We start from the raw sequence: 23,953 nt of genomic DNA on the forward strand, positions 1-23,953 counted from the left end.
ATTTCCACTTGTTTAAGATATTAAATAATTTTTTTTCAATTTTCCACATTTAGATTAAGTTTGGCTACTGTGAAAAATGTATTTTATAATTTCACTGTGAAATAATTTCACTGTGAATTTATCACAGTATAATTTCCCTGTCCACTGAAAGGCATGTAATAAGGTAGTTTATTGGCTGTCTTTTGTACAGAAAGACCCATGATGGGTATCTGTACATCACTGGCAGACACATTGGTAAAATCAACCTTTTGTAAACCATAGTTTGATTAAAATATTTCCTGTCATCATATAACATATGTAATTTATGTAAATAGAAAGAAAAGAACTGTTCAAATAATCAAAGACGATTTTATTGAAGTAATGAGATTTTTTTTATGGGAGGAGTCTTAAAATTATGACTCAATGTGTAATAAATTTGTCATTACATTATTTGAAATTTATGGCTAATCTTCACAAGTGGTCATTAAATAAAACATCATTTTGAATTTTATGAAACGTTATCTGTGTTATAACGGTTTTAGAAACATAAAAATAAAGCACTTCATATTTATATTGCTTTATTTACAGATAAGAAAATTTTATATTCTTCTTGAAAATTTTCCAGGGTGCAAATATTCACTAGTTTATGCTGAAGTCACCCTTTTTGTTTCTCATTGCACCTTTATTTATTGATTAATATCTCAGATATGTAGGTAGCTGTTATAAACATTTACTGAAGAATTAGGTGAAATTTAAGGTGAATGGGGGTTGGGAAACCATTTCTGTCACTGGTTTAAATATTTTATTAATTTTTCAGGAAATATCAAGTAATGTAACAGTGACTTTTAGCACAGACACTTGGGGTGTATTACACATATTATTCTAGACGTTGAAATATGAAATTTTTTCAAAACGGCTTATATTAAGTTTTTTGATATATATGATCAGTACATGTGCTGGGATTGACAAATATACATTTTATTTGGATTTTAAAGGCGTTTTAAGCTCTACACCCCAAGTGTCTGTGACTTTTAGGGCCAATGCTGTACTATTCAACTTTCTTAAAATCACTATTTTGCATTGTTTTTTTCCAATCAAAACTGATTTCAAAGTGCTGCATTGAGATAGACTAAAACGCTTTTCAGCGTTTCACGTTACCTTACAATCGACCTGAGGCCATTTTTAGCCTGTTACATGCCCAAAATTTTCTTGGTTGAGACTACCGCGCCCTTCAAACCCCCCAAACAGAAGGGGCACATCCCCCTTGTGGCAACCCTTGATGTATCATTTTGATGGGGACCGGCGCCGAAAAATTGATCACTTTTTTAAACAACATTTCTCAAACAAAAAACAGTGTTTGGGGCCTAAATAGGGCATTTTTTTTGCTGTTTGAGGCCTCAAGGGAGTGGGGGAGTGGGCAAAAAGAAGTCAAAACTCGTCTATATCAGGTAAAAGGTTAAACTCAATCTGTCATCTACTGGATGTACTTAGATGTGTTGTCAACCATTTAAAGCAATTATATTTAAATTTATACACTCAAGACCTTGGATTTCTTATAACACAAAGTTTTGGTTTAAACATATTTATTTGATTGCAAAACAAGTTTTTTGAGTCCTCTTCCTGTAACCAGTACTGGTGTCAGTCATATAAGGAAACATGTATGTGACCTGATTAGGGCTCAAACCCATGATTCCTGGGTTGAGATGCAGACACCTTAACCACTAGGCCACCGCTCCCCTTTACACAAAGCTTTAGTCTGAGTACTTACAAGTTTTTCAGAATAATACAAGTACCAAACCCTATCAGTTTCCTGTGATTTGATTGAATATCATTTTCTTGTTCATTTAATTATGCAGGTACAAGCCAGTTCAAAAGATGAGAAGCATACAACTAGTCAGTTTTCCTTTGATTATAATGATGAAAATGTTACTGGTCACAGTTCACATAGTTCACCAGAACGAGGCTCAGGGGAAATAACCAGGGTGGTTACTGGATCTGATAGTAGCCCTATAAGAAGGTTTGTATCTAAAACAGTTTGTAATGGAAACCTTTTATATTTAAAATGTTTTATTGTTAATTGAGGATTAATTCCAAGCTAGAACTTTAGAACTTGTTAATACTTCAATTATTCTTATTACAGCAATACTTCAAGTATTCTTATTACAGCTGACATTCAAAAGATTGAATGAATGTGATATTTTAGTTATATGTGCATATAAATCATCTTTGATGATTTCAATTTTGATAATGTCCTTACTAATTAGGGATGGGATAAAGTTTTGCCCTTGTCCATCAAGCTGTCTGTTCATAGACTGACAAAACAGTGGAAGGTGGGGGCATCCATAACCTGTGGACACATTTTAAGTTTCAATTACTTAGTATAATAGTTACAGCCAATGTATGAGAATTGTTACAAGTGTTTTCTCCATATATCTCTACATGTATATCTGTAGTTAGGTAAATAGTAGTTTCCAGTAATTGTTGATAGATCATATGACTTGTATATCATTTTCAATGTAGACTTTGTTTATCTGTAAAATAGTTCTTTTTCATGTGAATATTTTTATATTTATGTATTCTTGTTAGGTTGAAAAAGAAAGAAGATGTGAGACCTGTAGAACGTGAACTTTCAGACGCCTATATTGATAGTATTTCCCGAACTCCACGATATACTCTTGGGCGTCACAATACCTATGATGAAATGCTTGGTTCTATGAACACAGATGACCCATTTCAGGGCAGTTATCAACCATCAGGAAAAACCCCAAGGGAAAAAAGTAAAATACCCAGGCCGCCAAAGTCTGATGAGAGAAAAGAAAACTTTTTCGATGAAGAAAATTTAGAAAAACATTACAAGAAGAAGAGTAAGAAACGTAAAAAGAAAAAGGACAATGAGTTGACGAATGATACGCAAGGATCTTACTCATATACTAACACTGCCTATCAAAGATCTCCTGTCAACTTACGGCCACATGAGTCTGATCACGAGTCAGTAAAGAGTAACGGCACATATACACTTAATAATGAAAAAACGAAGGATATTCGATCAAGCATAACCAACATGGCAGGCCCGATTCTAAAGAAATCGCCTCACAAAGTGATGTCCATGTCCACATGTCACTCAGACATCCAAAACTGCACTGATAAAGAGCTGGATAATGTAAGTTTCTTGTAAAAACAATTGTTGTGGTGATTTACTTTGTTTCAAACTTTCTGGGACAGTTGACTAAATGATTCATGTGGTATAATACCACTTATAAACATAATTTAGGTTTACATGGGAGCCCTTTTACACTTGGATAATATTCCAATATCTGTTTTTCCTGAGTATCTCTGAAACAAGTACATGCAAGGTACATTGTATTAACTAAAAACTTACGAAATATGTTATTAAGAGTCCCATTGTATATACTGTAAGCTAGTGATTGCTTTTATTTCATTATTCAAAAGTACTAATTTACGTTTAACAAGACAAAAAAAATTGCCCCAACATAGAGCAACAAATTTTTATAATGTATGAATATATTTTTGATTTTTGCAATTTGTTTTATGACATTTTCATAAACGTTTCTTAAAAAATGATGTAAGAATGTTTCTCCATAGTTTCTGACTTTTTTATACCCCTTTATTGAGCACATTGCTTTTATTGTCACAAAACTTTAATGTTCACTACAACACAGAAGTCCTACAGTCTACAAACTTAACAGATGCATGCACCCTGATGACCTTTACCCACCAGACCTCCTATGAGGTAACTGGGTCAAAGGTCATTAAGTTAAGGTTTCTTTAAAGGTTTGGCATTCATTCAAACATAGAAATTGTTGTTTTGCAGGCATATACAAAGTAACTTATAATTTCCGATATTAAAGGCAATATTGTTGATGAAATCATTTAGATAACATTTTTATATATAAGCAATTTTAAGATATTTTTATTCTTATTTTCAGATACAATTAGCAAATTTTGTAACTCAGGGTGGCAAGTTTTTGCAGAGAATCTGCAAAGTGTATGTTCAGGATAAAAAGTCTGCCAAGTATGTTTAAATATTTTATTAAGCTATCAAGTTTCATTGTAAATTAAATATTTTATGTCTTTGTACATGAGCTTATCTTATGATTTCAAGAAGAAGAATTATTCTGTTGTCTTTTAATGTTTCCTTTATGATATTTATAAAAATTAAAAAAAAAATAAAAAAAAAAATGAAACAACGAAACAGAAACTGTGTTTAAATTGATGTAATTACAGGAATTCATTTTATTTAGAAAGAAACAGTGGGTGAGTTTGATTAATTGACAATTGATGAAAAAAGTGATATACTGCATAGATAGAGGTAAATATTGTAAAAGTTGGAAACTTTCTATAATGCATGTTTTAAATTTTATTTCCCAGGAACAATTGTCAGTGTGGACGTTCAGTAGAGTGGCATGAGATGAATGATATTGAAGTTCCAGATTTTCATAAACATCGCTATATAGAGAAAAATATATGGCATCATAAAACACACACAGAGGTTGCCCCCACTGACTCTTTTGGTGTCATACAATTTCAGGGGTTTGGACAGGAGTCATACAACTCGCCTGTAGGATTTTTTCCTCTGATTTTTATTTTTGATAAAGATGCTACTTGCCTTTGTGTAAAAAAACAAAACAAAAAAAAGCCCTAAAATTAAAATTTCAAAGTGGCTTAATATACTAATGTTAATTACATGAAAAGTTTGTTATATGAAAGACTGATTGTTTTATTTTATATAATGATCACTTTCTGCATGGGTTCAAACCCCGTCAGGGGTGAGTCCTTGCTTCCTTGAGGAAGAAACTTTGCACTCATTGCTTAGTACTAATTGGTTCCAGGAACAGATTCGAAAGTGTGCCTATAAGCTAATACCTTCCTACACAATCAAACTAAAATAAATTCTTTATAAACCAACTTTTATTCATTTTAAATATTAATAGGCTTCTTTACCTCATTCATGATGAATTATGCTGCTGTCAATATATTAGAAGAGAAGTCAATTCACTGCTTTTAACTATTTCATTTGGGCAGTCATAAATCTTGTTGTTTGTCAAAGGTCTATACTATTTGTTTCATTCCTCAGCATCTTATTTTAACATTAAAATACCTAAATATCAACAATTAAACAGTCATGACTTCAAAGCTTGACATGCACTTTACACAAATTAACTGGGTAATAATAGAATAATAAAAAGAATGCAATGGAACAATTTGTGCGACCGTTCTCATCTTTCTTGGAAACAATTGGCTGGTAATCTAGCCCTCGGTCTCCTTTACTGTAAAATGGTTTTTGGTCATCAGTACTTGCTTCACTGTGACAAAGTCATTATAAAGTACATTTGCAGTTACATATTTTTAAAACAATCACTTTATTTACTTTTAACAATTACCCATACCATTTTACAGATTTTTATTTATGTATGTATTTATTTCCTTTCATTTTAAAATGTATTAATGATCCTTATTCTTATTTGTCAGTACATCCGCTTATGCCCTACAACTGAGATGGAAAATCTTTGGACCTTATTGACAGAGCATTGGAAGTTACCTATCCCAAAACTTCTTATATCAGTGACCGGCGGGGCACAGAGGTTTGACCTGAATCCTCGACTCAAAGCTGTCTTCAAGAGAGGTCTTATAAATGCTGCAACTACTACAGGTCTGTTTAATTTATAGTTGACTAGTTTGTTGGATCCTTTGTTTATTGGTTTATTTGATTTCATAGTTTACTAGTTTGTTTGATTCATAACTTATTGGTTATTTGATTTCATAGTTTACTAGTTTGTTTGATTCATAACTTATTGGTTTATTTGATTTCATAGTTTACTAGTTTGTTTGATTCATAACTTACTGGTTTGTTTGATTCATAGTTTACTAGCTTGTTTGATTTCATAGTTAACTGGTTTGTTTGAATTAATGTTTAATGGCCTGTTTGATTCATAGTTTACTGGTCTGTTTTATTCATAGTTTACTGGTCTGTTTGATTCATAGTTTACTGGTCTGTTTGATGCGTAGTTTACTGGCCTGTTTGATTCATAGTTTATTGGCCTGTTTGATTCATAGTTTACTGGCCTGTTTGATTCTTGTTTACTGGCCTGTTTGATTCTTGTTTACTGGCCTGTTTGATTCATAGTTTACTGGCCTGTTTGATTCATAGTTTACTGGTCTGTTTGATTCATAGTTTACTGGCCTGTTTGATTCATAGTTTACTGGTCTGTTTGATTCATAGTTTACTGGTCTGTTTGATGCGTAGTTTACTGGCCTGTTTGATTCATAGTTTATTGGCCTGTTTGATTCATAGTTTACTGGCCTGTTTGATTCTTGATTGTTTACTGGCCTGTTTGATTCTTGTTTACTGGCCTGTTTGATTCTTGTTTACTGGCCTGTTTGATTCATAGTTTACTGGTCTGTTTGATTCTTGTTTACTGGCCTGTTTGATTTCATAGTTAACTTGTTTGTTTGATTCATAGTTTACTGGTCTGTTTGATTCATAGTTTACTGGTCTGTTTGATTCATAGTTTACTGGTCTGTTCGATTCATAACTTATTGGTTTATTTTTTTTCCATAGTTTACTAGTTTGTTTGATTCATAACTTACTGGTTTGTTTGATTCATAGTTTACTAGCTTGTTTGATTTCATAGTTAACTGGTTTGTTTGAATTCATAGTTTACTGGCCTGTTTGATTCATAGTTTACTGGTCTGTTTTATTCATAGTTTACTGGTCTGTTTGATTCATAGTTTACTGGTCTGTTTGATGCGTAGTTTACTGGCCTGTTTGATTCATAGTTTATTGGCCTGTTTGATTCATAGTTTACTGGCCTGTTTGATTCTTGTTTACTGGCCTGTTTGATTCTTGTTTACTGGCCTGTTTGATTCATAGTTTACTGGTCTGTTTGATTCTTAGTTTACTGGCCTGTTTGATTCATAGTTTACTGGCCTGTCTGATTCGTAGTTTACTGGCCTGTTTGATTCATAGTTTATTGGCCTGTTTGATTCATAGTTTACTGGTCTGTTTGATTCATAGTTTACTGGTCTGTTTGATGCGTAGTTTACTGGCCTTTTTGATTCATAGTTTATTGGCCTGTTTGATTCATAGTTTACTGGCCTGTTTGATTCATTGTTTACTGGCCTGTTTGATTCTTGTTTACTGGCCTGTTTGATTCTTGTTTTACTGGCCTGTTTTGATTCATAGTTTACTGGTCTGTTTGATTCTTGTTTACTGGCCTGTTTGATTTCATAGTTTACTGGCCTGTTTGATTCGTAGTTTACTGGCCTGTTTGATTCATAGTTTACTGGCCTGTTTGATTCATAGTTTACTGGTCTGTTTGATTCATAGTTTACTGGCCTGTTTGATTCATAGTTTACTGGCCTGTTTGATTCATAGTTTACTGGCCTGTTTTGATTCATAGTTTACTGGTCTGTTTGATTCATAGGTTACTGGCCTGTTTGATTCATAGTTTACTGGCCTGTTTGATTCATAGTTTACTGGCCTGTTTGATTCATAGTTTACTGGCCTGTTTGATTTCATAGTTTTCTGGCCTGTTTGATTCATAGTTTACTGGCCTGTTTGATTTCATAGTTTTCTGGCCTGTTTGATTTCATAGTTTTCTGGCCTGTTTGATTCATAGTTTACTGGCCTGTTTGATTCATAGTTTACTGGTCTGTTTGATTCATAGTTTACTGGTCTGTTTGATTCATAGTTTACTGGTCTGTTTGATTCATAGTTTACTGGTCTGTTTGATTCATAGCTTACTGGTCTGTTTGATTCATAGTTTACTGGTCTGTTTGATTCAAATTTTACTGGTTTGTTTGAATATATAGTTTACTGGTTTGTCTTTGAAGAGTTATTCTGCTTTTGCTAATGGACAGATTTCTGAGTTTTGCACTTACTTTGTTTCTCATCAAGATACATAGCATCCATTTAACATTGTTTCTTAGGATGGATATAAAAAAATAGAAGCTGTAAGATTGAAATTTTAGTGTGTATGCTAGTAAACTTTGTGTCATTTTTAATATGAGCATGAGTCGTTTTCAGCCCTTAGTTCTATTATTAGATAACCATGGCCCTTTGAAGAAGTTTCAATAAGTCATTGATATAAAATTCTATGAAAAAGATACAGTTACTTGTTGATTTACATTCGTTGAAGTAGTTTAAAAGTTTATTTTATGTTATTTAAAGATAAGTTTATTTTATATTAACAGGGGCGTGGATTATCACTGGAGGGACAGCTACAGGGGTGATGCAGTTTGTGGGAGAAGCTGTGAGGGACCATCTCATAACACTTGGCAGCAGTGAAAATAATATTGTAGCTTTAGGAATTGCTACTTGGGGTTGTATTGCAAACAGGGAAGCTTTGGATGGAGAAGGGGTAAGTAAAGTGGGCATGGCATAATACTGTTTAGTACTTAATTAATGGTTCTCCCTGAAATGAACTAAAGGGGCCCCCTCAACATTGAGATTAATAATGGCTATTCTTGTACAAATACTTGTGTTACCTGATTCAGGTATTTTTTTTGTAAGCAACATTCATCTTTAAGAAAAGTAATTTGTACAAAAACATTGTGTTTATTCAAACATGGTGTTGTTTTGTATTTTATTCACTACAGCCTTTAAAAATCATATTTCCCTTTGTTTGCATTACTGGTCAATTTCAAGATATCATACACTGTCAAATTACAATTTGGTTTTACAAAAGTTGTAAAGTAAACTTTAATCTGATTCCAGTTTTGAAAATAAAGATTTTGGCTTTTTGCAGATACCGATTATGTCATTTTAGTTAATTATTGTATGTATATACATGTATATTTTTGTTATTTCTGAAAGGATGAAGGAATTTTCCCAGCAACTTACAGTTTAGAGGATGTTTCAGAGGTGAAAGGTCGTGATGTGCCATTAGACCATAATCATACGCATTTTATGTTAGTTGATGATGGAACTGAGGGGAAGTTTGGTGCAGAAATTGAATTTAGATCAACTTTTGAAAGATATGTGTCAGAAAAAGTCGAGACTGGAGTTGCCGAATCACAGAGTAAGTTGATAAATAATTTATAATAAGACATATTGTCAAAATTGGTATAATATAGAGATATGTTGCCAGTTTAATGAGTATTTAAACTTTTGTTTTTGTAGGTGTGAATGTACCAGTGGTAATGCTGGTAGTGGAGGGTGGGGTAAACACCATGAAGACTGTGTGGCAGGCCGTCCAGCAGAACATTCCGGTTCTAGTTCTCAACGGTTCTGGCAGAGCAGCAGATTTTATAGCTTACGGTTACCTGTTGTCTAAAGATCCGAAAAAGTGAGTAGCGCAAATTTTTTTTTTTTCTATAATGATAATGATTGATCTCTTTATTTCTTTATTTATAAATAACATTTGTATTGAGTGTTACTTACCAGTTAGTTCATATGCTTTCACAAATTTGCAAAAAGGATGTTGACTTTGGTAATGTTTTTAACTTGTTTCTTTTTCTTTTTTTTGGCTCTAACCAATGTAATGAGTTCTGCTAGCAGTACAATAATGCCAGCTGCATCCTCTCTGTCAATCTTGATTAATAAGTAATTGTAATTTTCCTTATTTCATGTAGAACAATGTGTTTTATTTTAATAATTCAGTGAGGACAAACCCAAATTTCCACCAGATTTTAATGAGGAGATGACCCATGTTGCTCAGATGAAGTTTGCCTGGAAGTCGACAGATAATGTCAAAAAGAAAGTTGCAGAGTGTCTTCGTCAACTTAGGGATGCCCTTAATACTCCAAAACTGGTAAAGTTTATATTAATATATATCAACAAAGAATGTCAGTTATATTTTTATCTCCCCTTTGTTTATCTATACCATTTATGATAATATTTTAAAATGCTGAATACTTGTCAGTAACCTTTACCCCAAAATTCATGCAAACCATAGGTTTTGACAAAATTATGCCTCCTTTTTTTGGACTCAGAATTTGGTTTAGTTCTTTATACCATGTGACTGTTTTACTATACAGTCAAACCTTTACTAAAGGTCATCTCTGTTAAATGATCACCTGGCCTGAATGGCCATTTTGTGATGCCTGCGACAAAAATCACACTATTTTATACATGTGTTCAGTAGTCACCCTCTGTTTGCTTATGTTCTATTCTGTTTGGTTACCTAAAATGCTTCCTTAATCATAAGCTCGGCATAAACGGATAAACATGACACTCCCACTTATAATAGAATAGCATGTAACAAAAGTGCAACATTTACACTGTTTATTGTTATATCTTTGTTGCATTATTATATGCTGTGCCAAAAAGATTCATGATATGTTTTGGAAATCTACCTAATTTTATTGTGTCGCCTTGAAAAGGTGACATATAGGGGTTACTTTTGTTTGCGGTGTCGGCGGCGGCGTCGTTGTCGTTGTCGGCGTCTGCGTCCGCTAAAGCTTGTCCGGAGCATAACTCAGTCACTATAAGTCTGATTGACTTCAAACTTGGTATGCATGCTTCTTTCAATAACCCGAAGTGCAGTGCACAAGGACCGGTACTCTGCAGTTCTTATTTTTTGAGTTATTGCCCTTTGTTAATTTTCATACTTTAATTTTGTCCGGGCCATTTCTCTTCAACTAAAAAAGCTATGGACTTGAAACTTCATAGGATGATAGATCTCATTATTAAGAAGTGCAGTGCACAAGAATCTGTACTCTGCACTTCCTAATTTTTGAGTTATTGCCCTTTGTTAATTTTCATACTTTATTTTTGTCCGGGCCATTTCTCCTAATGTATAAAAGCCATGGACTTGAAACTTCATAGGATGATAGGTCTCATTAAGAAGAAGTGCAGTGCACAAGAACTGGTACTCTGCATTTCTTATTTTTTGAGTTATTGCCCTTTGTTAACCAGGTTTTCAATTTTGAAAATCCTGGTTATTAGATTGGGGTATGGCGGGCGGATGGGCGGATGGGCAGATGGGCGGATGGGCGGATGGGCGGGCGTCAAACGAAATTGTGTCCGCTCTGTAACTCTTCAACCCTTTGAAGAATTTTGATGAAACTTCAGACAAATGTTTACCACATCAAGATGACGTGCAGAACGCATGTTCCGCATGGCTGGCTCCAAGGTCAAGGTCACAGTGACATTAACATTGAAAATCCTGTCCGCTCTGTAACTCTTCAACCCTTTGAAGAATTTTGATGAAACTTCAGACAAATGTTTACCACATCAAGATGACGTGCAGAAGGCATGTTCCGCATGGCTGGCTCCAAGGTCAAGGTCACAGTGACATTAACATTGAAAATCCTGTTTACATGATTTTAACTTGAAATTGTGTCCGCTCTGTAACTCTTCAACCCTTTGAAGAATTTTGATGAAACTTCAGACAAATGTTTACCACATCAAGATGACGTGCAGAACGCATGTTCCGCATGGCTGGCTCCAAGGTCAAGGTCACAGTGACATTAACATTGAAAATCCTGTCCGCTCTGTAACTCTTCAACCCTTTGAAGAATTTTGATGAAACTTCAGACAAATGTTTACCACATCAAGATGACGTGCAGAACGCATGTTCCGCATGGCTGGCTCCAAGGTCAAGGTCACAGTGACATTAACATTGAAAATCCTGTTTACATGATTTTAACTTGAAATTGTGTCCGCTCTGTAACTCTTCAACCCTTTGAAGAATTTTGATGAAACTTCAGACAAATGTTTACCACATCAAGATGACGTGCAGAACGCATGTTCCGCATTGCTGGCTCCAAGGTCAAGGTCACAGTGACATTAACATTGAAAATCCTGTCCGCCCTGTAACTCTTCAACCCTTTGAAGAATTTTGATGAAACTTCAGACAAATGTTTACCACATCAAGATGACGTGCAGAACGCATGTTCCGCATGGCTGGCTCCAAGGTCAAGGTCACAGTGACATTAACATTGAAAATCCTGTTTACATGATTTTAACTTGAAATTGTGTCCGCTCTGTAACTCTTCAACCCTTTGAAGAATTTTGATGAAACTTCAGACAAATGTTTACCACATCAAGATGACGTGCAGAACGCATGTTCCGCATGGCTGGCTCCAAGGTCAAGGTCACAGTGACATTAACATTGAAAATCCTGTCCGCTCTGTAACTCTTCAACCCTTTGAAGAATTTTGATGAAACTTCAGACAAATGTTTACCACATCAAGATGACGTGCAGAACGCATGTTCCGCATGGCTGGCTCCAAGGTCAAGGTCACAGTGACATTAACATTGAAAATCCTGTTTACATGATTTTAACTTGAAATTGTGTCCGCTCTGTAACTCTTCAACCCTTTGAAGAATTTTGATGAAACTTCAGACAAATGTTTACCACATCAAGATGACGTGCAGAACGCATGTTCCGCATGGCTGGCTCCAAGGTCAAGGTCACAGTGACATTAACATTGAAAATCCTGTCCGCTCTGTAACTCTTCAACCCTTTGAAGAATTTTTGATGAAACTTCAGACAAATGTTTACCACATCAAGATGACGTGCAGAACGCATGTTCCGCATGGCTGGCTCCAAGGTCAAGGTCACAGTGACATTAACATTGAAAATCCTGTTTACATGATTTTAACTTGATTTGGCAGTCAAAGGTCATATCATCTTTGGAGGTAATTTAAAAAAGATATGATATATTATTTCATGTCCTCTTTGTAACTTGTTTTTTCATTATACAGAATTATCAATATAATTATAGTGAACAAATTCTTCTGTGCTGAACTCGTCCTACATTTCTCAACGGATTTTGTTCAAACTTTCACAGAAGCTTTGTCATCAAGCACCCTGGCACATATTGTCGGGGTTTTGTGATTGGATAGTTTTTGACCTAATTATGGCCCTTTGTTTTTTTCCTTATACATAATATTATAGTGAACACTTCTTCAGTGGCAATTCCTCCTACATTATTCATGTTTTACATTGCACATAGTTACATTGTTTGTTGCTTGTATTTGTATTTCAAATACAACATATTTATCTACAATGGTGATAATTGAAAACCTGGTTTCATGGCATTGCCATGTTTCTTGTTTATTTTCATACTTTAATTTTGTCCGGGCCATTTCTCCTTAAGAATAAAAGCTATGGACTTGAAACTTCATAGGATGATAGATCTCATTATTAAGAAGTGCAGTGCACAAGAATCAGTACTCTGCATTTCTTAATTTTTGAGTTATGGCCCTTTGTTAATTTTCATACTTAATTTTTGTCCAGGCCATTTCTCCGAAAGTATAAAAGTTATGGACTTGAAACTTCATAGGATGATAGATCTCATTACAAAAGAGTGCAGTGCATAAGAACTGATACTCTGCATTTCTTATTTTTGAGTTATTGCCCTTTGTTGATTTTCTTACTTTATTTTTGTCCTGGTCATTTCTCCTCAAGTATGAAAGCTATGGACTTGAAACATCATAGAATGATAGATCTTATTGATAAGAAGTGCAGTGTACAGAAACTGCTGCTCTGCACTTATTTTTTTTTTTAGTTATTGCCCTTTGTTATTTTTCATATTTCATTTTTGTCCTGGCCATTTCCCCTAAACTACATTGTTCACAAGGCGACACTTGTGTCGCCTTGAAAAGGTGACATATAGGGGTTACTTTTGTCGGCGGTGTGGGCGGCGGCGGCGGCGTCTGTGTCGGCGTCGTTGTCGTTGTCGGTGTCTGCTAAAGCTTGTCCGGAGCATAACTCAGTCACTATAAGTCTGATTGACTTCAAACTTGGTATGCATGCTTCTTTCAATAACCCGAAGTGCAGTGCACAAGGACCGGTACTCTGCAGTTCTTATTTTTTGAGTTAATGCCCTTTGTTAATTTTCATACTTTAATTTTGTCCGGGCCATTTCTCTTCAACTAAAAAAGCTATGGACTTGAAACTTCATAGGATGATAGATCTCATTATTAAGAAGTGCAGTGCACAAGAATCGGTACTCTGCACTTACTAATTTTTGAGTTATTGCCCTTTGTTAATTTTCATACTTTATTTTTGTCCGAGCCATTTCTCCTAATGTATAAAAGCCATGGACTTGAAACTTCATAGGATGATAGGTCTCATTAAGAAGAAGTGCAGTGCACAAGAACTGGTACTCTGCATTTCTTATTTTTTGAGTTATTGCCCTTTGTTTATTTTCATACTTTAATTTTGTCCGGGCCATTTCTCCTTAAGTATAAAAGCTATGGACTTGAAACTTCATAGGATGATAGATCTCATTATTGAGAAGTGCAGTGCACAAGAATCAGTACTCTGCATTTCTTAATTTTTGAGTTATGGCCCTTTGTTAATTTTCATACTTAATTTTTGTCCAGGCCATTTCTCCGAAAGTATAAAAGTTATGGACTTGAAACTTCATAGGATGATAGATCTCATTACAAAGAAGTGCAGTGCATAAGAACTGATACTCTGCATTTCTTATTTTTGAGTTATTGCCCTTTGTTGATTTTCTTACTTTATTTTTGTCCTGGTCATTTCTCCTCAAGTATGAAAGCTATGGACTTGAAACATCATAGAATGATAGATCTTATTGATAAGAAGTGCAGTGTACAGAAACTGCTGCTCTGCACTTATTTTTTTTTTTAGTTATTGCACTTTGTTATTTTTCATATTTCATTTTTGTCCTGGCCATTTCCCCTAAACTACATTGTTCACAAGGCGACACATCCGACTCGCGGAGTTCTAGTTACAATATTGGACCAGCAAACTTTAGGTTTATTGTTAACAACTTATGATGTGATAATTTTTCTTTTTTGATGTAGATAAACATATTTAATCTGGGAGAGGCAGATACTAAGGATATAGATAGGGCTATTCTCTATGCTTTACTGAAGGCCAACAAGACAAATGCCAATGCCCAGTTGTCTCTGGCTCTAGCCTGGAACCGATGTGATATTGCTAGACATGAGATCTTTACTCAGTCTAATAGACAATACTGGAAGGTATTTTCAAAATTTTTAATAAATTTTAAAGATTTATATATTTGTATTGCCATGATCATCTAAATCTTTTGTGTTGGGCGTGGCCGAGAGGTTAACACGTCAGACTAGTAATATAAGGATTGCTGACCGCGTGCGTTCAAACCCCGCCAGGAGCAAGCCGTTGTTTCCTTGAGCAAGAAACTTTACACTCATTGCTTAGTACAGGTTGGTTCCAAGAACAGATTCTAATGTGTTTCAATAAGCTTATAACTTCCAACACAGCCGAGCTAAAATAAATTGATATAAACTAAACTAAAGCTTTTGTTATTTTACTAGATAGAAGTGTCAGGCCAAATGTGACATTTAATAATTTTGATAATTTTTGGTCTTTGATCTTTGACATAAATATTGATTTATTGATATGAATGAGGATATTGCAATTTGTCTGTATGGGGTAAGACAATTAATAGTTGTTCTTCTGAGAGTGTGGAATGAGGGTGGGGCTTCTTTCCAGCAAGTATGAAATCTACCAAAAGTGATACTAGTGTCTGTTTATATATACTATTCATTGCAACTGATTCAAACTGAAGCTTGGAAAATATAAATTTGGTTGACATTTTAACTTTCTAATTACAGTCAAACGTGTATTAAGCGACCGGGCAAGGGAAACACCAAAATCGGTCGCCTAATGAAACGGTCTCTTAAGACAGTCTGCATGATATAAAAGTCAAAATTTATAAATGACATCTTTTTTATTCGATGGGATTGTTTTTCAACTTTTTATATAAATGTTGAATAATAAGTACGCTTCGATAATCTAAACGGATGCAAATGTAAAAATAACTGACAAAACAGTTTTGATCCATTACGTACATGTTTGACATTTTTTCCAGAATTGTTTAACTTCTCCGTTGTTTTTCCTTGTCTCCAACACGAAAACCCTATTAGTGAAGATGTTTTCTGTTGTGCATTTTTTCATTTGAAATAAACAAACTACATCTATATGTTACGATTAATTTAATGGCTGATAAAGTTCAAGGTCAATTCAATGCAGTCTAAATGTCAACAAGCGAAGCGTATACACCATCTCAGTATGGGCGGAGCGTTGCATTGTTTATCCGATATTATTGGATAATACACGTCACGCGTATACTTATTTTCATTTGCATACGCTAAAACGGTATGGGAAATAGAGTTTTGCACACGTTTATTGTTGTGTTTTGATTGCTGACACTTGTGACATAACGAGGTGGCGTTCTCTAAAAACACAATTACTTGACAGGTATAAGTGGTTGTTTAATGAAAAGATTGATGTCAATAAGGTGACTAATTAGCGGTCGCTGGTCGCGTTGAGCAAAAGTCGCTTAATACATTAAAGATATAGAGAGAAAATGACCGGGGGGAATTTAAAGTGGTCATTTAAGGCAAAAGTCGCTTAATACACGTGGTCGCATGGGCAAGTTAGACTGTATTCTACAAGTTTGAAACATTCTGAAGATAACCCATTTAAATATGTAACATGCATTTTTATAATACATGTAGTCTTCTTCAAAGACTTGGTATTTTCGTCAGAAATATATTTTTTATCAATTTTTCGTTTTAGAACCTACCATTGTACGATGCCATGTTCACTGCTCTGGTTCAGGATCGTGTTGACTTTGTACACTTGTTTATGGAGAATGGAGTGAGTTTGAAGAAATTTCTGAGTATCGAGACCTTGTGGAACCTGTATGCAAATGTAAGACAGACCTTGTTTCTCTATTGTATAAGTGTTTTTAATAGTTTGGAAGGTAAAAGGTGGTCAAGGGACCAAAGGGGAACAATGGAGCCATGGCCTAGTTGAGCATGTGTTTGCCTCTAAACCTTGGGGTTGTGGATTAAGCTTGACTGAGGTCATGTTTTGTCATGGTACCTGCCTCTGAAATATTGAAATGTGGGTTAAGCCTTATTTCAGTAACACTCATGTTTCCTCATATGACTCCAGTAGCATTTGTTCTTGTAGAGTAAAAAAATAGGTTCGAAATATATTTTTATAAAACTTAACAATCTTGCATGTAACAAATATGAAGATAATAAGAATAGAGAGCCTGGCTAAGAATACATTTTGCAAGGAAATAAGTTTTGTAACCTAGAAACGTAATTTTATGCTATCAATACCTGTCTATTGAAGATTTAGTATTTACTGGTTTAGTCATTTAAGCAGTGTGATGTCTGTTACAAGAAAATTAGTTAAATTAGGGGAATCATCGTCAATTTTTGGGAAATACATATTACCACTTTTAATAAACAACAGTTAATGAATATGTATGGATAAATTTCTAGTTATGATTTTTATCTTATGTGTTTTATTTATTTATTTTTTTCTTGTGAAGGCCCTCTTGGACACTTCGGACACTATGGCACAGACTTTGAATAACCTCATTCTATATCTGAAGGTAGGTCACTAAGTATGTTTACTTATACAATAATACATATATACAGTCTACTGCACTTATTACGAGATTGGTTTGAAAGAGGTACTGCTTACAAACGTAAACTATACTGTGTCCTGGCCTTTTCCCATTCTATTTTTCTTTCATTTTATACCATTTATAGCGAAATCGGTTCTAGCGAGATGATGGTTATGATAATTATTGAAATAGTAATTTATGCTGCTGGTAAACAATGGAACCTACCTTTAACATAAATTAGGAATTAACTGTAACATTAAAAGAACTTCTTGTATGCTTATAGTTGTCATCATTCATGCTTCTTCCACCATTTCTCTTTTGTTAATTTACATATTTTGTTCATTTATATATTTAGTATATGCTTTATTTTGGTTCTTGTTTTGATTTTGTTTGCTTCAGAGTAGGGTAAGTTTGAAAAGTTCACGTTATTTTAATCTGCACAGTCATACATACATTAAACTGCTTTATCACATACCCATGCCATTTTGCGACTCCGGAAAAATGGTATTGCATGGCCGTGCATATATTTTGACGTGACATCATTTGCGTTATACAAACATAGTGTAAAGCTGTGATAAATGATAATGTTACACTAAAAGTGCATCAATGAAAAGTGATTCTTTTTTCCTCTAAACAGTTCTTATTTTGGATATGTGATAAATAAAATATTATATTCATGTAGGTTCATTACTAAATTTATTGAACTCGTCAATTAATTCAGTATTGAACCTACACTCATTCAGTAGCCTCTATAATTATATATTTCATCCATGCCTGACTAAGCTTGTGTAACTGACTTGCACTGTTTTGAATTTGAAACATTTAACTGATGAATAATATTTTTATTTCTTCTTGAATAGATAGTGCATTTCAATCCTTTGACATGATATTCCTCCAAGAGTCATATGCTTTTTGTATGATTTATAAGTTTATTTAAGCAAAGTGGTATAGTAAATGCTGTGGTATAGTAAATGCTATCAGGAATTCATTGTTTTTCATACATTATGAACTGAATGCTGTATGTTAGATTTCCGTTCTCACATTGTCCACTTTACCTGTGAAGCCTTTTGACATGTGTACTGCCGGAGTAAAACCTTTCACTTTACGATGAACTCTTTTTTATGCATTTTGCAATTAGCATTTTTATTTTTGTTTGGTTTTTGTTTTTTTGCTGTTTTTTATACATTTTGAAAGTCAAAGATTGTTTCATCATGGTGTTTGATCGTTGATCAGTTTTCAACATAATTTTCTTGCATTTCACTGTAACAGTCATATTTTGTTCATTGTTATAGCTTGCAGTTTTTCAACATTGTTTGACATTTGCATTAACATTTTAAGCACTTTAAACACTGTTACTGATGTTTTTTTTATCAACAATTTAAACAAGTTTAATACAAAAATCTATTGGCCATTTGTTATAATCATGCTTCAAACAAAGCACAGAGACAGGCAGGTGTTATTCCAATGATGTCATTATGCAGCAGATTGTCTGATTGTCTGATAAAAATTTACATTTTAGTAATGTACAAATGTTATCACAATATTATATATGACTCACAAGATATATATAAGCACAAAAATTGCTTTTCTGTCATAAATAGAGTAAATTGGCTTTAAAGCTGTTAATATTGCTGTTCAAGACCCATAACTCTAGCATAGATATTTTCTGAATGATAGTCCTTTATGAAATTAAAATATTCTTGGTAAAGTTTTCTTGTGCAAAAATCAATCTCCACAAGCATTCACTAATAACCCTGGTACATCTTTATGATCAATATTTTAAATCACCACAGGAGACAAATATTTCCAGCATGGATTTGGTCCATAATTCTTGTATTGATACTGATGTTTTAAAAACTTAAAAGTAACATGTCTTCAGTAACATACTTTAAAAGTCACTATCCAACACCCATGGATTTTCACTGAAATTTTCCCCTTAAAAAGAATGCTTCATTATTGAGGCTTTTATTATAAAATTAAGGTGAGGGAATAGTCTAGTGAAGTATCTTACTAACATCTCATGTTACAGTTTTTAAGCTTGACTATTGGGAAAGCTGTTGTTCTTGCTCTGGTGTCAGGGTCACACTTTGGTGAAGTTTTTGCGTGCAAGGTTTCTCCAGATCTACTGAAGATCTACTGAAGTGAATGGTGTGGAACTTTGCATATTTATTTGAGAGCATAATGGGAGTTCACTATACAAGGCCAATAACTCAAACATGGAGGTTGTTCAGGATTTATTTTGCTATCATTTTGATAATTACATGTTTTCATTCATTATGACCCTGAAATTCTTGAATTTATGTATTGATTTTTCTAGCTTTTAATTTGGAGCAGTTCATTCAAAGTCTAAGGGACTTCTAAATTAGATTCTTAAGAATACAAAAGCAACCAATAATATATGTATAGAGCCTGGTCAGACTGGCTGGGCTGGCTCTATACTGGTAGCGCATCGGCTTATATTTTTAGTTCCCACAGGTTAAGTGTTTAGTTGATATGGTTGTGAGAACAAAAAAATGCTGTTCCTTTTGATTCCAACTTTTAAGAGCAAATATTTAAAGGAAGAAATGTCATTGGTGAAAGTATTTATTACAATTCTAGAATATCAGAACTTTTATTTATAGTTTACAATATTACATGTACTTATTTCTTGTCATGGAGAATATTTATATTAAGGTGAGCGATATAAGGGTCATCATGGCCTTCTTGTTGGCTTTTGAACTTCATTGGAGCATCTTTAATATCTTCTTACTTTCTACTGTCAAATATTTGAATGTACACTGTAGCCTCGATAACTCGCTCTTCACTATAACGCTAATCTCAGTAGAGCGCTCATAGACCTTGGCTCCCAAAAAAAAAAAAAAAAAAAAAAAAAACTTCCAAAAAAAAAAAATTTTTTTTTTAGTAGACTTAGACTTATAGCACGCTATAATAACGCTTGCCCAATTTGACTGTCAAGTACAATAAACAATTGTTATTAGGACATTTATGAGCGCCAAAGGTGTGAAAAACATGCCTAGGTAAGCGTTTATTTGCTCTTTTGTTGTTTTACCTGTCGTCAAATTGTTTCCAAAATCTCAAATTCATATCATAACTGTGACATTGGCAACCGGTGGTGAATATAAATAAACTAGAATTCACACACATATCTTTGACATGTAAACCTCGCTGAATTAAATAACCCACAAGCCCAAAATCAATTTAAAATCCTGCACTGTAAATAGAGCGGCCATGACAGGAAGTAATTGGCGTCTGATTTACTAGGGGACACAACTAAAGCTGGACTGTAAATTACAGTGTTATTTACAGTCCAGCTTTAGTTGTGTCCCCTAGTTAATCAAACGTCATTACAGTAATGGCTAACTGTTAGTGTTTACACTACATTCATGATTTATAATTTTCTTTCCAAAGTTTTTCGTTTCTTTTAAATATAATAAGTATTATTGTGAATATAATACATGTTTACATCATTGAATGGCTTTAGAAAAAGATAATGTCCATATTCATTGATCAGTAAGTAAAAAAAAATCAGCGTTATATATAATATGTGGTGGGTGGGATAATGCGGTAATTTCGCAATGAGCGTTCTAATGAGAGCCTCGTAAGAACGCGGTGGTGAGACATTGGACCCCAACATGAGCGTTTTAATGAGGCTGAAGTGTAGTCTGTTTTCATTATACAATTGTTACCTTAGATCAGTTATCAGGATAACACCTGTTACATGTACATGTATATTATAATAGGAGTTAACCTGTTATAATCTGTGACCAAAAAGAACCTCAATATTTGAGCAGCTTCAAAAATCATGTTATATTAATGTCCATTAAATTATGTTTATTTATAGCAAACATGGGGTGCGTATCTGTGTTGCCGTCCAACCAATACAAGCAAGAGTGACCCGGAACTTCTCAGTATGGTTGGGAAGCTAATGGTTCATTTGTTAGGAGATGAAAATTTTAACAGCTATACAGGTATTCTATGAAACTTCATATATTAAAAATTTGAAGTAAATCTTTTTATAATATTATAATTTACGCATTTTATAACATTACTTTTCAATGTAAAATGATGAGTATATATGCTGCTGTAGATTTGTAAATTGAGATTTGAGCCGCATCATGACAAAACCAACGTAATGCGTTTGCCACCAGCATGGATCCAGACCAGCCTGTGCATCCGCCCAGTCTGATCAGGATCCATGCTGTTCGCTATCAGTTTCTCTACTTGTAATAGGGTTGATAAGCGAACAGCATGGATCCTGATCAGACTGCGCGGATGCGCAGGCTGGCCTGGATCCATGCTGGTCGCAAACGCACTATGTTGGTTTTGTCATGACACGGCTCAAATATTTCTTGAATACTTTGATACTTCTTTCAATTTATTATCATCTATAAATAGATATGATTGTCATATTGGATCATGTACGTATTTCTCACTCTCGACAAGTTCCTTACATATTTTTTTGTGGTTTTCACGTATGATCCTAAATACTATCCACATAATCATTTACAGTATTACCATCCTTCCAGTTTAAACCTATTCTTGTTATTAATATGCATTATTCTACTTATAGATGAAAAGTTTGTGGTGAAAAAGCCAGGAAAACCAGAACTGAAATGGTTGCCAGGCAACCATGATGCAAAGTTGAATGTGAAAGGTCAAGGTCTATCAAAACACCAATCAGGTACTGTATAGAGCAGTTTGATTTACATTTTGATTCTAAATGTGATACATAGATAAGTAAGATGTGTGTAAATATTTGTAATGTTGTTTTTTTGTGATTTTCCATGCCTTATTTTCCTGTTGTTTAAAATGCATGTTTAGTTTGCTGATATAGTTTACTGCTATTAGAATGCATGTTTTTAGCTAGTATTTGTAGATACGGCTTATGTACATTTTATATGTACATACAGTTGTGTATTTTGTTTAAATATCACTTGTTTTTGTTTTACGGTGAACAAATTTGTTTACTTAGAATATACAATATTTGCTCTTATTGATATGAAATCAATATTTATTTCTAATTGCATGTTTATTCGTCTTTTTCCTTTATTTGTTTTGCTAGAAAAGTGAAATTTGTGAAATTATGCTTATTCTGTTTTTGTAACTAATGCTATGGCATTTACAGATAATAGAAAAAGCTTTTTACATCCAGTATCGTCAACAGGTAGTCTTTTTTTTCACTGTACAGCTCTTGGAGTATTTTCTGATCCCCACTTCACCTATGCATACTCTAAAATAACATGTCTGGTTTGCAAAGACTTTCAGGAAATAAAAATATTTAAGACAGTAGACCAGTCTGAAAAAAACAGAATCTGATTGGCTGAATTAGTATAAGATTTTAGAATTGACCAATGAAAGAACTTTGATGCAAGACTGGTTTCCAAAATAAGACTCAAAATATCAATTCAAATTATAATCTTTTATTGTTTTAAATAGAATTTGATAACCTTTTCATGATATATTGTCAAGCAAAACAGATGTTTAAAGTATAGTATATGTATGAAAAAATATATTACCATCATCAAGTCTCCATATAAATAAAGAGAAATAATAATGATATGGCATACTGTATTACAAACAATTTTTTTTTAGAATATCTATTCTTTAAAGAAAATGTTTGATACATGTATCTTGTGTTAAATTCCTTGGTTTTTGGTCTTGTATTTTTGTTGAGTGATGATAGAAGCTATGGTAGTGTCCTTTCCATTTTCTTGGTGTGGCTGGACCTTGGTTAAGGTTTTGCATGCAACTTCATTTTTCATTAATCATTTAAAGGGAGACACAAGCAAAATTTTCATTTCTTAGTTTTGAATTTTTCATTCCTAATTCTGTAAAAGCCCTCAAAATGAATATATTAGACAGCCAAAGGAACAAAACTTTTCTCCATATAAAGAATAAAATGGTGGTTTCATAACCTGACACGCGTGGGTTAAGTTAGAGCTCTAGGATTTCACAATAGTTGTCACAGTGAACTCTGGAAACGTTAAAGAACATGTCAAATGTATGATTTTGACTTGTTTCAATCATACAATATCCACAGTATCTGTTAATGTAACTTCAAGGATTTGTTCAAGTCACCTGACTTGTTTTAAAACTATTCGGTGATTCTATTGGCGTCTAAATTTTGTTCAACATATATAGATATATTTATGCTTCAAATCCAAAATATATAATATTTAGACATAAATTCATGCTGAAACTTTTAGAAATGTCATTTTAGCGCGAGTTGCGTACAAAAGTACATACATGTATCTTGGACTGTAATTGTAGGTCACTGACCAACACCCATAGCCCAAGTATGGAAATTACTGAATTATTCCCCATGGTGAATTTTCCTTTGTTATACAAGCACTGTTATCACAACCACCACCACCGAAAATGTTCTCTTTAAACATGTTACAAGGTTCATTGGTCAGGATTGTTAGTAACCAATCAAGAGCCATAACTCTAGCATGAATTCTCACTTAATTATCCCTTTTATGAACATAAAATTTGTCAGGTTTTTTTATCAAGAAGTGCGAAAAGTTGAGTATGCTGCTGTACAACAGCTTGTGTTTGTGGTCAAGTGCGCAACATAATTGATAATCTGTCAAGTTGCTGCATGAAAATTAATTGTCAA

At 33.8% G+C, this 23,953-nt stretch overlaps 1 protein-coding gene across 5 annotated transcripts in view; it reads left to right on the forward strand.

Annotated features, from left to right (window-relative positions):
- The window catches only part of LOC132713950 (transient receptor potential cation channel subfamily M member 2-like), a 53,079-nt gene that overhangs the window by 7,337 nt on the left and 21,789 nt on the right, over positions 1 to 23,953 (forward strand). For 4 of the 5 annotated variants that reach the window (XM_060696704.1, XM_060696768.1, XM_060696927.1 and 1 more), the window contains exons 4-18: positions 1,836 to 1,996; positions 2,566 to 3,139; positions 3,927 to 4,012; positions 4,369 to 4,558; positions 5,470 to 5,650; positions 8,194 to 8,360; positions 8,816 to 9,020; positions 9,122 to 9,287; positions 9,602 to 9,752; positions 14,726 to 14,905; positions 16,488 to 16,622; positions 17,257 to 17,319; positions 21,176 to 21,302; positions 21,905 to 22,015; positions 22,460 to 22,498. In XM_060696704.1, the coding sequence (XP_060552687.1) occupies positions 1,836 to 1,996; positions 2,566 to 3,139; positions 3,927 to 4,012; positions 4,369 to 4,558; positions 5,470 to 5,650; positions 8,194 to 8,360; positions 8,816 to 9,020; positions 9,122 to 9,287; positions 9,602 to 9,752; positions 14,726 to 14,905; positions 16,488 to 16,622; positions 17,257 to 17,319; positions 21,176 to 21,302; positions 21,905 to 22,015; positions 22,460 to 22,498 (2,536 nt within the window). The remainder of the gene's footprint in view (positions 1 to 1,835; positions 1,997 to 2,565; positions 3,140 to 3,926; positions 4,013 to 4,368; positions 4,559 to 5,469; positions 5,651 to 8,193; positions 8,361 to 8,815; positions 9,021 to 9,121; positions 9,288 to 9,601; positions 9,753 to 14,725; positions 14,906 to 16,487; positions 16,623 to 17,256; positions 17,320 to 21,175; positions 21,303 to 21,904; positions 22,016 to 22,459; positions 22,499 to 23,953) is intronic. The other variant, XM_060697003.1, reaches the window with a different exon arrangement.

This window comes from Ruditapes philippinarum, unplaced genomic scaffold, assembly GCF_026571515.1.
Source record: "Ruditapes philippinarum isolate M1 unplaced genomic scaffold, ASM2657151v2 ctg167_1_1_1_1, whole genome shotgun sequence".
NCBI lineage: Eukaryota > Metazoa > Mollusca > Bivalvia > Venerida > Veneridae > Ruditapes > Ruditapes philippinarum.